The 15616-nt window shown below is 45.2% G+C and overlaps 1 protein-coding gene across 1 annotated transcript in view; it reads right to left on the reverse strand.

Annotated features, from left to right (window-relative positions):
* Positions 1–7425: 7425 nt before the first annotated feature.
* Positions 7426–15616, reverse strand: part of LOC109879884 (SH3 domain-binding protein 5) — a 38118-nt gene continuing 29927 nt past the window's right edge. The window contains exons 4-9 of the mRNA XM_031789017.1: positions 13193–13357; positions 12864–12998; positions 12214–12255; positions 11918–12134; positions 11290–11598; positions 7426–10445 (exon numbers count right to left, since the gene is read on the reverse strand). Coding sequence (XP_031644877.1) covers positions 10306–10445; positions 11290–11598; positions 11918–12134; positions 12214–12255; positions 12864–12998; positions 13193–13357 — 1008 coding nt within the window. The 3' untranslated portion in view covers positions 7426–10305. The remainder of the gene's footprint in view (positions 10446–11289; positions 11599–11917; positions 12135–12213; positions 12256–12863; positions 12999–13192; positions 13358–15616) is intronic.

The raw sequence follows: 15616 nt of genomic DNA on the forward strand, positions 1-15616 counted from the left end.
CAGCCCAGTACATCACTGGGGCCAAGCTTCCTGACATCCAGGACCTCTATACCAGGCGGTGTCAGAGGAAGGCCCATAAAATAGTCAGAGACTCCAGTCACCCAGGTCATAGACTGTTCTCTCTGCTACCACACTGCAAGTGGTACCGGAGTGCCAAGTCTAGGACCAAAAGGCTCCTTAACAGCTTCTACCCCCCAAGCCATAAGACTGCTGAACAATTAATCACATGGTCACCGGACTATTACATTGACCCCCCCCCCCCCCCTCCATTTGTCATGCAGCTACCCGCTGTTCATCATCTAGGCATAGTTACTTCACCCCTACCTACATGTACAAATGACCTCTAGTCTGTACCTGTATAGCCTCATTATTGTTATTTTATTGTGTTACTTTTTATAATTTTTAAGTTTATGTTTGTTTGGTAAATATTTTCTTAACTCTTCTTGAACTGCACTGTTGGTTAAGGGCTTGTATGTAAGCATTTTACGGTAAGGTCTACCCTTGTTGTAGTCGGCGCATGTGACAAATAAAGTTTGATTTGATTTACGAACAAATTATTATTTACAATGATGGCCTACCAAAAGGGCTCCTGCGGGGGCAGGGATTCAAAATGAAACACATCAAATATATATATATATATATACCTGTATAGGACCAAACACACATCACAACAAGAGAGACAACACAATGCTACACAAAGAGAGACCTAAGACAACAACATATTAGGGCAGCAACACAACATACCAACAACATGGTAGCAACACATGACAACAACATGGTAGCAACACATGACAACAACATGGTAGCAACACATGACAACAACATGGTAGCAACACATGACAACAACATGGTAGCAACACAACATGACAAGCACAAAACATGGTACAAACATTATTGGGCACAGACAACAGCACAAAGGGCAAGAAGGTAGAGACAACCATACATCACGCAAAGCAGCCACAACTGTCAGTAAGTAAGTGTCCATGATTGAGTCTTTGATTGAGATAAAACTGTCCAGTTTGAGTGTTTGTTGCAGCTCGTTCCAGTCGCTAGCTGCAACGAACTGAAAAGAGGAGCGACCCAGGGATGTGTGAGCTTTGGGGGACTTTTAACAGATGTGACTGGCAGAACGGGTGTTGTATGTGGAGGATGCGGGCTGCAGTAGATATCTTAGATAAGGGGGAGTGAGGCCTAAGAGGGTTTTATAAATAAGCATCAACCAGCGACAAGTATACAGAGATGACCAGTACAAATGCATTTGTAGGTAGCTAGCTAACAGCCATGGAGGAGGGTGAAAGGATAGCAGCACCAACTGTCAGTGAGAGAGAAGGCTGTTCTGTAAAGGGTGGGTACTTGTGTTGTTAGAAGTGAGGACGTAGATAATAATAATAACATCATATTCAGTGCGTTCTCTTCATCTGCAGACAGGCTTTCACAGCTCTCTGTATCTGAGGACAGAAAACCTCACAAGAAACAGACTTCATCATACTCAAATATGAACGCACTCAAAACATACCTGCTGGAGGGTTGGAGAGCTCTGCTCTAGGTTATATCAGCTGTGTCGGTGAACCCCTCCCTCATTTGAACTGGCTGACACATAGAGGGCACAGCATGATCAAAGGTGAGAGGTCACTTGGTAGGGTCAACAGGAAGTATTATTGCAGAGATGCTTTACATTGAAATACAGACAGAGGTGTAGTAGTCCCAGAGTTAATGATCCAAGGTCAGTTTTGCATTTCACCTCCTGATGATTATGACTGACAGTGTTAGGATGATTAAGCCTCTCCATCTGTCTCTACTCTGCAGGTATGTTTTCAGTGCGTTCATATTTGAGTATGATGAAGTCTGTTTCTTGTGAGGTTTTCTGTCCTCAGATACAGAGAGCTGTGAAAGCCTGTCTGCAGATGAAGAGGTCCCAATGAAGAGCAGTGGTTCCCAATCCTGGTCCTGGGGACTCAAAGGGGGGCACATTGTTGTTTTTACCTCAGCACTACACAGCTGATTCAAATGATCAACTCATCATCAAGTTTTAAGTGGTATTTATGTATTCATTTCTGATGCTATCCTTGATATGATTCTGAGGTTGTCACATGCTACACGTGCACATGCATCAATCTATCCAATCTTCCATATTCCTACAGATACCTTGTAACTGGAGATTCCTTCAAAACGATTGGAGTTAAAACCTACAGCAGGGTCTCTCTCCAGGAACAGGGTTGGAGTTAAAACCTACAGGAGGGTCTCTCTCCAGGAACAGGGTTGGAGTTCAACCCTACAGGAGGGTATCTCTCCAGGAACAGGGTTGGAGTTAAAACCTACAGGAGGGTCTCTCTCCAGGAACAGGGTTGGAGTTAAAACCTACAGGAGGGTCTCTCTCCAGGAACATGGTTGGAGTTAAACCCTACAGGAGGGTATCTCTCCAGGAACAGGGTTGGAGTTAAAACCTACAGGAACAGGGTTGGAGAGCTCTGCTCTAGGTTATATCAGCTGTGTCGGTGAACCCCTCCCTCATTTGAACTGGCTGTCACATAGAGGGCACAGCACGATCAGAGGTGAGAGGTCACTTGGTAGGGTCAACAGGAAGTATTATTGCAGAGATGCTTTACATTGAAATACAGACAGAGGTGTAGTAGTCCCAGAGTTAATGATCCAAGGTCAGTTTTGCATTTCATCTCCTGATGATTATGACTGACAGTGTTAGCATGATTAAGCCTCTCCATCTGTCTCTACTGTGCAGGTATGTTTTGATGTGAGAGAGGATGCCAACCCCCAGCCCTGTCATCGCCATCTCACCCACTCTTAAGAGAACATTCCGGGCAACTGGGGGCCCAAGGCTGGTTAGGAGACACCACTAGAGACACTATTATGTAATTGGGATGAGCTGAGAGAATATTAGGGTAGTACTGTGATTCATTAATCATATACTGTCTAACCTGCTTCTCTGTTCTTACCTCTTTCCCTTCCTGTCTTTCTCACACCTCTTTCCCTCCCTGTCTTTCTCACACCTCTTTCCCTCCCTGTCTTTCTCACACCTCTTTCCCTCCCTGTCTTTCTCACACCTCTTTCCCTCCCTGTCTTTCTCACACCTCTTTCCCTTCCTGTCTTTCTCACACCTCTTTCCCTCCCTGTCTTTCTCACTCCTCTTTCCCTCCCTGTCTTTCTCACACCTCTTTCCCTCCCTGTCTTTCTCACACCTCTTTCCCTTCCTGTCTTTCTCACACCTCTTTCCCTCCCTGTCTTTCTCACACCTCTTTCCCTCCCTGTCTTTCTCACACCTCTTTCCTTCCCTGTCTTTCTCACACCTCTTTCCCTTCCTGTCTTTCTCACACCTCTTTCTCTCCCTGTCTTTCTCACACCTCTTTCCCTCCCTGTCTTTCTCACACCTCTTTCCCTCCCTGTCTTTCTCACACCTCTTTCTTCCTCTGTTTTTATAATGCACACCAGATGTGCATTGAAGTACAGATTGAACTTGTATTTATAATTTAATATTACAATTATAATATTTATAATGCATGTATTATGTATTTATAACACTTGGATAATGAACTTCTTTCAATAAAGCGTTTCACATTCTCTACTGGTTGAAAGTAAGTCTCTGATTTGATGAAATACTACACCTATCCTGTGTCCTCAGATCAATGCAGATGAAGGGAGTTAGATATTGTAATTAACCGGTAATAGAGTATTTGCATGATGCACAAGAAGTGTAGTGTCCTGTTTTTAAAATTCTATTTCTGTATACGTATATGAATTACAAATCAGCCTGTAACTACTTAAATCACGTGTCTAGTCCATTAGTTACAATGTGTAACCATTGATGTCCCAGGACCAGGATTGGTAAACACGGTTGAAGTGTATAATTGTAATACATACATGCAGACACAGCATCATTCAAAGACTAGAGTTTGATACACCTGGTATTGGATATGACTGAACAGCACCTGTATTTGTCAAGGTAGAGTACATGATCAGTGAATATATTCAATGTACAGGCTACAATGTGGGGATCTCATGCATGGTAATAACTACATGTATATTGGACTTGCAACCTTGGCCTGATACAGTTATATTATATTCTACTCAATCCATAGGCTTCATTAATGTCATTTAGACTGTTGTGAAGTCAATACAACAAGCTATGATAGCTGAGGTTAATAGCTAGGTTCTGAACTAATATGTATACCAAACGTTTTAGGGTCCAGACACAGATCAGCTACATAGCTAGCTACACATCCATAGGCATACAGGTATTTTTATCCTCTACTGCACAATAAGCAAGGAAATAGTTAGCTAGCTACATTACTTCAGCTGCATTGCATGGGAAATATCAGCAAGGCAAGCTTACAAAATTGCACATTCATTTTGCAGTAAATGCTTTAGCTAGCTAGATTCTCTACATCCACTGTTTCACAAGACGACAGCCTGGTTTGCTGGTTTATATTGAGATATAGTATTGAGATAAACTTTTGTTATTGACCAAGTACTTATTTTCCATCATAATTTGCAAATAAATTCATAAAAAATCCTACAATGTGATTTTCTGTATTTTTTTTGATGTGTTGAAGTGTACCTATGATGAAAATTACAGGCCTCTTTCATATTTTTAAGTGGGAGAACTTGCACAATTGGTGGCTGACTAAATACTTTTTGCCCCACTGTAGCTAGCTGGCTAAATAGAGATTTTCCTAAATGAACCTTAAGACAAAAACATATGCATAATTCTTTGTCGCTACATTAACTAACATATTTCTCTCAACTGTAATTTTTTTTAATGACTCCTTATGACGTTATAATTACTTACATTTGCTTCCACTGTAATGTTTTGTCAGCCAGTGATGGGTCGCACAGCGTCAAATTCTTCATGAGAGAACCACTCGATATGATTGGTCATCGCCCAGCAGTCGCCGCTGGTGATTTCCATAAAGTTGGGAAGTGTTGGTCCCCCTGCCCAATGGTCCCCCCCTGCCCAATGCCCCCCCCTGCCCAATGCCCCCCCCCTGCCCAATGCCCCCCCCGCCCAATGGTCCCCCCGCCCAATGGTCCCCCCGCCCAATGGCCCCCCCTGCCCAATGGTCCCCCCGCCCAATGGTCCCCCCCACCCAATGGTCCCCCCGCCCAATGGTCCCCCCCGCCCAATGGTCCCCCCGCCCAATGGTCCCCCCGCCCAATGGCCCCCCCGCCCAATGGTCCCCCCGCCCAATGGTCCCCCGCCCAATGGTCCCCTCGCCCAATGATCCCCCCCGCCCAATGGTCCCCCTGCCCAATGGTCCCCCGCCCAATGGTCCCCCTGCCCAATGGTCCCCCCGCCCAATGGTCCCCCCCGCCCAATGGTCCCCACGCCCAATGGCCCCGTTTTCCATTTCCAGCGAGACTAGTCAAGCCATCGATTCTCTGATGGATGAATATAATGTGCGAACGACAAAGACAAATTGTCTATAAACAGAGAAAGTTCAGCACTTTTGCTACTCTCCCTAGGAGTTGCCATCCTGCAAAGATGACTGCAAGAGCACAGAGCAGAATCAGAGCGTGTCAGCTAAAGACATACAGACATCTCTGGAACATGCTAACATCTCTGTTGACGAGTCTACGATACGTAAAACACTAATCAAGAATGGTGTTCATGGGAGGACACCACGGAAGAAGCCACTGCTGTCCAACAAAAAAAAAGTTTGTTGTTTGCAAAAGAGCACCTGGATGTTCCACAGCGCTACTGGCAAAATATTCGGTGGACAGATTAAACTAAAGTTGAGTTGTTTGGAAGGAACACACAACACAATTTTTTTTAATTTTACCAGGCAAGTCAGTTAAGAACAAATTCTTATTTTCAATGATGGCCTAGGAACAGTGGGCTAACTGCCTGTTCAGGGGCAGAACGACAGATTTGTACCTTGTCAGCTCGGGGAGTCGAACTTGCAACCTTTCGGTTACTAGTCCAACGCTCTAACCACTAGGCTACCCTGCCGCCCTATGTGTAGAGGTCAAAAGGCACAACACACCAAAATCAACCTCATCCCAACTGTAAAGTATGGTGGAGAGAGCATCATGGTTTGAGGCTGCTTTGCTGCCTCCGATCCTGGATAGCTAGCTATCATCGACAGAAAAATGAATTCCTAAGTTTATCAAGACATTTTGCAGGAGAATGTTAGGCTATCTGTCTGCCAATTGAAGCTCAACAGAAGTTGGTTGATGCAACAGGACAACAACCCAAAACACAGAAGTAAATCAACAACAGAATCGCTTCAACAGAAGAAAATACGCCATCTGTAGTGGCCCAGTCAGAGTCCTGACCTCAACCCGATTTGAGATGCTGTGGCATGACCTCAAGAGAGCAGTTCACACCAGACACCCCAAGAATATTGCTGAACTGAAATAGTTTTGTAAAGAGGAAAGGTTTAAAATTTCTACTGAAAACATTTGGTTGATGTTATTGCTGCCAAAGGAGGGTCAACCAGTTATTAAATCCAAGGGTTCACATACTTTTCCCACCCTGTACTGTGAATGTTTACACAGTGTGTTCAATAAAGACATGAAAGAATATGATTGTGTGTGTGTTATTAGTTTAAGCAGATCGTTTGTCTATTGTTGTGACCTAGATGAAGATCAGATCACATTTTATGACCAATTTATGCAGAAATCCAGGTATTTCCAAAGGGTTCACATACTTTTCTTGCCACTCTTATATACAGTACCAGTCAAAAGTTTGGACACACCTACTCATTCAAGGGTTTTCTTTATTTGAACTATTTTCTACATTGTAGAAAAATAGTGATGACATCAAAACTACGAAATAACACATATGGAATCATTATATTGTTATTCTACAATGTAGAAAATAGTCCAAATAAAGAAAAACCCTTGAATGAGGAGGTGTCCACACTTTTGACTGGTACTGAATATATATAACAAAATTGACAGAGCATTAACCATACGTATTCTCTTGTTTTGTTCTGTTCTGTAGTTTCGACCCAATGATTGTCTGACAAACAAAGAACGCTGCGTGCTGCAGGCCCAGGCATGGATCGAAGCTGGCGAGGCATTCAATAACGTCATCTTCACGGAATAATCAACCGTGGCCCTTGAGCAATTTCCTCAAAATTGCTACAGGAAAAAAAGGAAGATGATCAAGCAAGTCGAGTCCCAAACATCCGCTCAAACGCCATGTGTGGGGAGCAATTTCTCGCCAGGGACCAGGCCCACATTTGATTTTTGGATGGTAGGTTTAGCTATTTACAAAGCAAACAGTTACATCCAATATTGTAGCCTACACCTCCCGGACTGTAATGTGTTCCACAATAATTCACTGTTGCCTCCTTATTCAGGCATCATGGCTCGAGAGTTCTTTGAGGAAGAAATCATCAAGAGATGTACTGGACCCTATGTGAGAGACAGTGGTGTAAAGTACTTAAGTAAAAATACTAATACATGTTTGATGTTCTATGTCGTTTTATTGGGTGTCTGTACTTTCACAATTTATATTTTTGCCAACTTTTACTTCTACTTCACTACATTCCTGAAGAAAATAATGTACTTTTTACTACCTGATACCCAAAAGTACTTGTTACATTTTAACAGGAAAATGGTCCAATTCACACACTTATCAAGAGAGCGTCCCTTAAAATTTGCTCATTGATCCCTCCCTTCCCCTCCCCTGTAACTATTCCTCAGGTCGTTGCTGTAAATGAGAACGTGTTCTCAGTCAACTTACCTGGTAAAATAAGGGTTAATAAAAAAATTGCTCAGGACTTGGGAAACCTTTTTCCCTCCCGATCCTCACTGGACTCTCTTTCATTCCGTTTCTTCTTCACATCAGCAAAGAAGGACTCTGTGTTTCAGAAACTCTATATAGAGGGGCTATCAGCCTTTCACACTGTGGTAAATAAAGCCAGTTTGTTATTAAAAATTATTTCTATCTGTTTTTAGAGGGAGAGAAATCAAAATCAGCGCTCTAACTCCCCCTTGTGATAGTGTGGTGCAATGACACACAATGCAATTTACCACAATCTGCCACCATCTACCACAAACGGTTCCGGCATAAACTTGAAACTTTTAATTGAGGAACCACACGTGCTGTGGGATAAGGGGTCATACGTCCAGGGTTCAGTGGTGTGATGTCACAGTGTGTCTGTCCTTCTGTTGTTCCCTCTGGGGAATTCTCACTGAGACCACATTAACCTCTGTCTCACATCCTCACTGAGACCACATTAACCTCTGTCTCACATCCTCACTGAGACCACATTAACATCTGTCTCACATCCTCACTGAGACCACATTAACATCTGTCTCACATCCTCACTGAGACCACATTAACATCTGTCTCACATCCTCACTGAGACCACATTAACATCTGTCTCACATCCTCACTGAGACCACACTAACCTCTGTCTCACATCCTCACTGAGACCACATTAACCTCTGTCTCACATCCTCACTGAGACCACATTAACCTCTGTCTCACATCCCCTCTGGGGAATCCTCACTGAGATCACATTAACCTCTGTCTCACATCCCCTCTGGGGAATCCTCACTGAGACTACATTAACCTCTGCCTCACATCCTCACTGAGACCACACTAACCTCTGCCTCACATCCCCACTGAGACCACATTAACCTCTGTCTCACATCCTCACTGAGACCACACTAACCTCTGCCTCACATCCCCACTGAGACCACATTAACCTCTGTCTCACATCCTCACTGAGACCACATTAACATCTGTCTCACATCCTCACCGAGACCACATTAACATCTGTCTCACATCCTCACTGAGACCACATTAACATCTGTCTCACATCCTCACTGAGACCACATTAACCTCTGTCTTACATCCCCTCTGGGGAATCCTCACTGAGATCACACATCCTCACTGAGACCACATTAACCTCTGTCTCACATCCCCTCTGGGGAATCCTCACTGAGATCACACATCCCCACTGAGACCACATTAACCTCTGTCTCACATCCTCACTGAGACCACACTAACCTCTGCCTCACATCCTCACTGAGACCACACTAACCTCTGCCTCACATCCTCACTGAGACCACATTAACCTCTGTCTCACATCCCCTCTGGGGAATCCTCACTGAGACTACATTAACCTCTGCCTCACATCCTCACTGAGACCACACTAACCTCTGCCTCACATCCCCACTGAGACCACATTAACCTCTGTCTCACATCCTCACTGAGACCACACTAACCTCTGCCTCACATCCCCACTGAGACCACATTAACCTCTGTCTCACATCCTCACTGAGACCACATTAACCTCTGTCTTACATCCCCTCTGGGGAATCCTCACTGAGATCACACATCCTCACTGAGACCACATTAACCTCTGTCTCACATCCCCTCTGGGGAATCCTCACTGAGATCACACATCCCCACTGAGACCACATTAACCTCTGTCTCACATCCTCACTGAGACCACACTAACCTCTGCCTCACATCCTCACTGAGACCACACTAACCTCTGCCTCACATCCTCACTGAGACCACACTGACCTCTGCCTCACATCCTCACTGAGACCACACTAACCTCTGTCTCACATCCCCATTGAGACCACAAGTCAACAGTCAACATCTCTCTCCAGGGTTATTCCAACAATTAACAATAGTGGAAACTCCCTCCAGTTTACACAATCCATTGTTTTTAAGTCCGTAACAAGATGTGTGGAAGTCACCCTTTGTGACAGGATGTGTGGAAGTGCACCCTTTGTGACAGGATGTGTGGAAGTGCACCGTTTGTGACAGGATGCAGCCATAGCAATGTCTCTTTCACACCCTTCCTTCGAATCTTTTAAGGAGTTGACCATCGACTGGGCTGGCTATGCTCCCCCACCATCCCCAGGTATCCATCATGTTGACTTCCCCTTCCAGATTCCTCCCGATCAGTTCTGGACAAGATCCAAAATGGCACCCTATTTCCACCAGTGGTGACTGATGGGAGTAGCTATAGGAGGATGGGCTCATTGTAATGGCTGGAATGGAATGAATGGAACTGAGTCAAACATGAAAACCACATGTTTGACTCTGTTCCATTCATTCCATTCCAGCCATTAAAATGAGCCCATCCTCCTATAGCTACTCCCATCAGCCTCCACTGATTTCCACTATTCCTTAGTTCCTATGTATGGAATAGGGGCTGATTTCAGATTTCCCTCTGGGGTGAACATAAACACTTAAGTCCATAGAAAGCCTCATAGTTCAGAGTTCAGGTTTAAAGGTCATGAGTCAATGATACGATGTGAGAGGTGAAGTCTTCTGTCCGTTATTCGCTGTTGGTCAGGAGGATGATGGGAACGGGGCTATGGGTTGTGGGGTGTGGGGCTAGAGGTCATCTTAGGGTCACCGTTGGGGTCATCCTTCCCGGGATGCAGTGGGTGTGTTATGGTCAAGGTCAGCTTACCCAGACCCGACTTCTGCTCTGCTCCCTCTGCTCTGTCCCCTGCGCACACACACACACACACACACGCACGCACGCACACACACACACACACACACACACACACACACACGAAGCAGGGTAAAGGGTGAATAAGCTTGTTTTTCTAAAATGCAATCCTTTAACTACACTGAACAAAAATATAAACGCAACATGCAAAGTGTTGGTCCCATGTTTCATGAGCTGAAATAAAAGATCCCAGAAAAGTTCCAGAAGCTCAAAAAGCTGATTTCTCTCAAGTTTTATGCTTCAATGTGTTACATCCCTGTTAGTGAGCATTTCTCCTTTGCCAAGATAATCTATCCACCTGACAGGTGTGGCATATGAAGAAGCTGATTAAACAGAATGCTCATTACACAGGTGCACCTTGTGCTGGGGACAATAAAAAGCCACTCTAAAATGTGCAGTTTTGTCACACAACAACAAAGCCACAGATGCCTCAAGTTTTGAGGGAGTTTGCAATTGGCATGCTGAGTACAGGAATGTCCACCAGGGCTGTTGTCGGATAATTTAATGTTCATTTATCTCCCATAAGTATATTGAGCATGTTTGGGATGCTCTGTGTCGAATTGTACGACAGCGTGTTCCAGTTCCTACCAATATAGTCAAATCTTTGAAATTGTTGCATTTTGTGTTTATATTTTTGTTCAGTAAAGTAACCCAATAATCCAAACAATAATCACATTTGTAGACAGTCACTGGAACACAGTCACTGGAACACAGTCACTGGAACACAGTCACTGGAACACAGTCACTGGAACACAGTCACTGGAACACAGACACTGGAACACAGTCACTGGAACACAGTCACTGGAACACAGTCACTGGAACACAGACACACACAGACCTCTCTCTTGGTCGCAGTCTGGGTCTGGGGAGGAGGCCCCACTGCACTGGGAACGGGGGCCGAGGTGAGTACAGTCATGCCCTGAACCACACCTCGACTCTGGGCTTAGCCAGCCGCCAGGACTGGGTCCCTCCATGGTACTGGGACAGGACGAGGAGAGGAGAGAGGTGGCAGAGGAGAGATAGCCAGAGGGGGTGAAGGAGGAGGAGGGATGATGGGAGGAGGAGGTCATGTCGAGGGGAGCGGAAGTGGAGTGTGATTCTGTCTCTTCCTCTGATCCTCCTTCTTCATCAAACGTCACAGACACCACTGGAAAACATACACACACATTAAAACACCACAGACACACACATTAAAACACCACAGATATACACATTAAAACACCACAGATACACACATTAAAACACCACAGATATACACATTAAAACACCACAGATATACACATTAAAACACCACAGATATACACATTAAAACACCACAGATATACACATTAAAACACCACAGATATACACATTAAAACACCACAGATATACACATTAAAACACCACAGATATACACATTAAAACACCACAGATATACACATTAAAACGTGTGTTTGTGTGTGTACGTATGTGTGTGTGTCACTCACTGGACAGTCCGTCTGACTCCATCTTGAAGTTGGTAATGTCCTCATGGCCTCCCTCGCCCTCGGCCCCCACGCCCCTTCCTCTGGTTCCCATGGTGATGGAGCGTCGCCGGGCGTGGATCTCCTCTGAGATGGTCTCTAGGTTACGCAGCGCTGTGCGGTAGTCTGCCTTGGCGACGGTCAGTTTCGCCTGATGCTCGTCTACGCAACATTTTAGTTGCTGAGAGAGAGAAGAAAGTAGGGGTGTTACACACACAAACAAGCTACTGTCTATTCGGAATAATGAGCACTGTACATACCTCCAGTTTTAGGTAGTATTTCGCCTTCAGTTCAAATATGGCCTGTAGGTGGAGAGAGAGAGAGAGAGAGAGACAGAGAGAGCGAGAGAGAGAGAGTGAGAGAGAGAGAGAGAGAGAGAGAGAGAGAGAGAGAGCGAGAGAGAGAGAGAGAGATTTGAGTCGGTAGTTCTGACATGGTGCTGTAGAGTTGTCATAGCAACCATGAACCTCTGGAAAAAAAATAACACTGCACTTCCAAGAGCTGCTACATTCCACACACACACACACACACACACACACACACACACACACACACACACACACACACACACACACACACACACACACACACACAAACTCACATATATATATATACATATATACATACTCACTCACTCACTCACCACACACACACACACACACACACACACACACACACACACACACACACACACACACACCACACACACACACACACACACACTACGCCCAAACTTACACACCACAGCACAGGCATACTCGGCTAACATCTGGAAGACATCACACATCGAGCAACGAGAGGCCCGAGAGGGGTGGCTGAGCCAGGGTATCCATTCCTCTCTCTTCTCAGTAACAGGAGCAGGACCAAAACTCACACACAGCCTCATATGCACACACACACACACACACACACACCTGGACTTGTTGATGGTGCGTTTGAGTTTCTTCTCGAGCTGTCTCATATGACTGATGCAGGCGTTGTAGTGGTTCGCCGTCTTTCTGTGCTCTAATTCGCTACGAGTCCTCGTCATCTCCGCCTCCATCACCTGCAACAGCCAATAAGGTGACAGAGTCAGTCTGTAGTGTATGTGCTTTGATCTAGTCCAACAAAATCAAGCTAATACTACCAATGATGTCTAATCAGCATCAGCACACACTGTGGCTTTCCAGGACCAAGAGTTGCCCAGCCTTGTATTAAGATCATGTTGTTACTTAGTCCTAAGTATAATTCCATCAGTACCCTGTTGGTGGCGTGGTTGAGCATCTCCTGCCAGGCTGAGTCAAACTGTCTGCTGTCCTCCTCCAGGAGTCTCTCCTCTGCCAGGGCGATGGTCTCTTTAGCCGCCCCCAGGATCTCCACCGCACGCTGGAACTCCCCTGTCGCCCTCTGGGCCTCCAGCTGGGCCTGGGAAGAGAATGATTCACTGTCCTTTAATGAATACTTTCATGATTCAAGGGAAAATTGCTAACCAGCATCCCATTGACTGACCAGCATCCCATTGACTGACCAGCATCCCATTGATTGACCAGCATCCCATTGACTGATCAGCATCCCATTGACTGACCAGCATCCCATTGACTGACCAGCATCCCATTGACTGACCAGCATCCCCAACTAGCCAAAATCCCTTACCTAACCTTAAAAGTGCACTATGCAGAAATCCCTCCACAATTTCCTGGTTTGCTCAAATTAGAATAGAATTCGCCTAATTTCAGTTCTGTGACAAAATAAGCAGTCATTGTGTAGAGAATTATTGTACCATCTAAACCGCTGTGAAATATTTGATCCACAAATATAGTATTTTCAGCTGTTTGGAGCTGGAGTACAAAACTGAACGTAAAAGACGCAAAAAAACGAAACTTAAGAACGAGAAACATAGAAATATGCACATAGAACAGATCTACCGCCTCTTAAACTGGCTTTCAATGCGAATGACAGATCTATAACTCACATTTCTTTGTGAATTTGGTCGGGTCGCCGTTGACCATAACATTAATGTTAGCCACGTACCCTTCCTTTTTCTTGGGAGGAGGGGGTAAAGGAGAGATGGAGACAGGGAATTGGATGGAGGAGAGGTGGAAGATGAGGAAGGGGAGGAGGTGGGTGATGAGGAGGGAGGGGGAGGAGGTGGGGGAGGAGGAAGGGGAGGAGGAGGAAGGGGGAAGGGGGAGAAAAGAGAGAGAAGACAGTTCAAAGCGAGCAGCTTCACTATGCGGCTGCTGAAATATGAATAGCTATATAGGCTTATACACACACACACTGAGCTGAGAAGTTTCTCATGGTTGTGTTAAATCCCTTTATCTCTCCCTGAATGCAAGACAGGAGAGAGGAGAGAGAGAGATGAGAGAGAGGAGAGAGAGGATGAGAGGAGAGAGAGAATGATGGTATAGAGAGAGAGGAGATGGGGGAGGAGAATGATTGAGAGAGAGGTAGAGAGAGAGAGAGAGAGAGAGAGAGAGGATGTGAGAGAGAGAGAGGGAGAATGAATTGTTGATAGAGACGAGAGAGGATAATGATGGAGAGAGAGAGAGAGAGGAGACGAGAGAGAGGAGAGGAGATGAGGGAGAGGACCAGGGAGACGAGAGGGTGAGAGCAGTGGGAGTAGATGAGTGAGAGAGAGAGATGGAGAGAGGAGAGAGAGAGGGAGATGAGGAGATAGAGAGAGATGGAAGGGAGAGATGATGGATAGAGAGAGAGAGAGAGGGAGAATGATGGATAGAGAGAGAGAGGGAGAATGATGGATAGAGAGAGAGGAGAATGATGGATAGAGAGAGAGAGAGAGAGAGAGAGAGAGAGAGAGAGGGAGAATGATGGATAGAGAGAGAGAGGAGAGAGAGAGAGAGAGAGAGAGAGAGAGAGAGAGGGAGAATGATGGACAGAGAGAGAGAGAGAGAGAGAGAGAGAGAGAGAGAGAGAGAGGGAGAATGATGGATAGAGAGAGAGAGAGAGAGTAGAGAGAGAGAGAGAGAGGGAGAATGATGGACAGAGAGAGAGAGGGAGAATGATGGATAGAGAGAGAGAGAGAGAGAGAGAGAGACGAGAGAGAGAGAGAGAGAGAGAGAGAGAGAGAGAGGGAGAATGATGGATAGAGAGAGAGAGAGAGAGAGAGAGAGAGAGAGAGAGAGAGAGAGAGAGAGGGAGAATGATGGATAGAGAGAGAGAGAGAGAGAGAGAGAGAGAGAGAGAGGGAGAATGATGGATAGAGAGTGTGAGTAATTAAACTGATTATTCAACAAACAAATATGATGCTCAAACTCATTTCCATCACAATGACCTGTTTTCACCCCCCTTCATTTCTTTCTGTAATTTATTCCTCCCACTCTATTCTTCCATCAATCTCTTTGTGTCTGTATGTGTGTACATACTGTATACACTGAGTGGACAAAACATTAAGAACACCTTTCTAATATTGAGTTGCCCTCAGAACTGCCTCAGTTCGTCGGGGACGTGGATTCTACAAGGTGTTGAAAGCGTTCCACAGGGATGCTGGCCCATGTTGACTCCATTGCTTCCCACAGTTGTGTCAAGTTGGATGTCCTTAGAGTGGCGGACCATTCTTGATATACACAGGGGAAACTCTCTCGAGAGTGAAAAACCCAGCAGCGTTGCAGTTTTTGACACATTCAAACCGACGCGCTTACATTTTCTGTCTTGCCCACTCAC

This window comes from Oncorhynchus kisutch, linkage group LG14, assembly GCF_002021735.2.
Source record: "Oncorhynchus kisutch isolate 150728-3 linkage group LG14, Okis_V2, whole genome shotgun sequence".
NCBI classification, from domain to species: domain Eukaryota; kingdom Metazoa; phylum Chordata; class Actinopteri; order Salmoniformes; family Salmonidae; genus Oncorhynchus; species Oncorhynchus kisutch.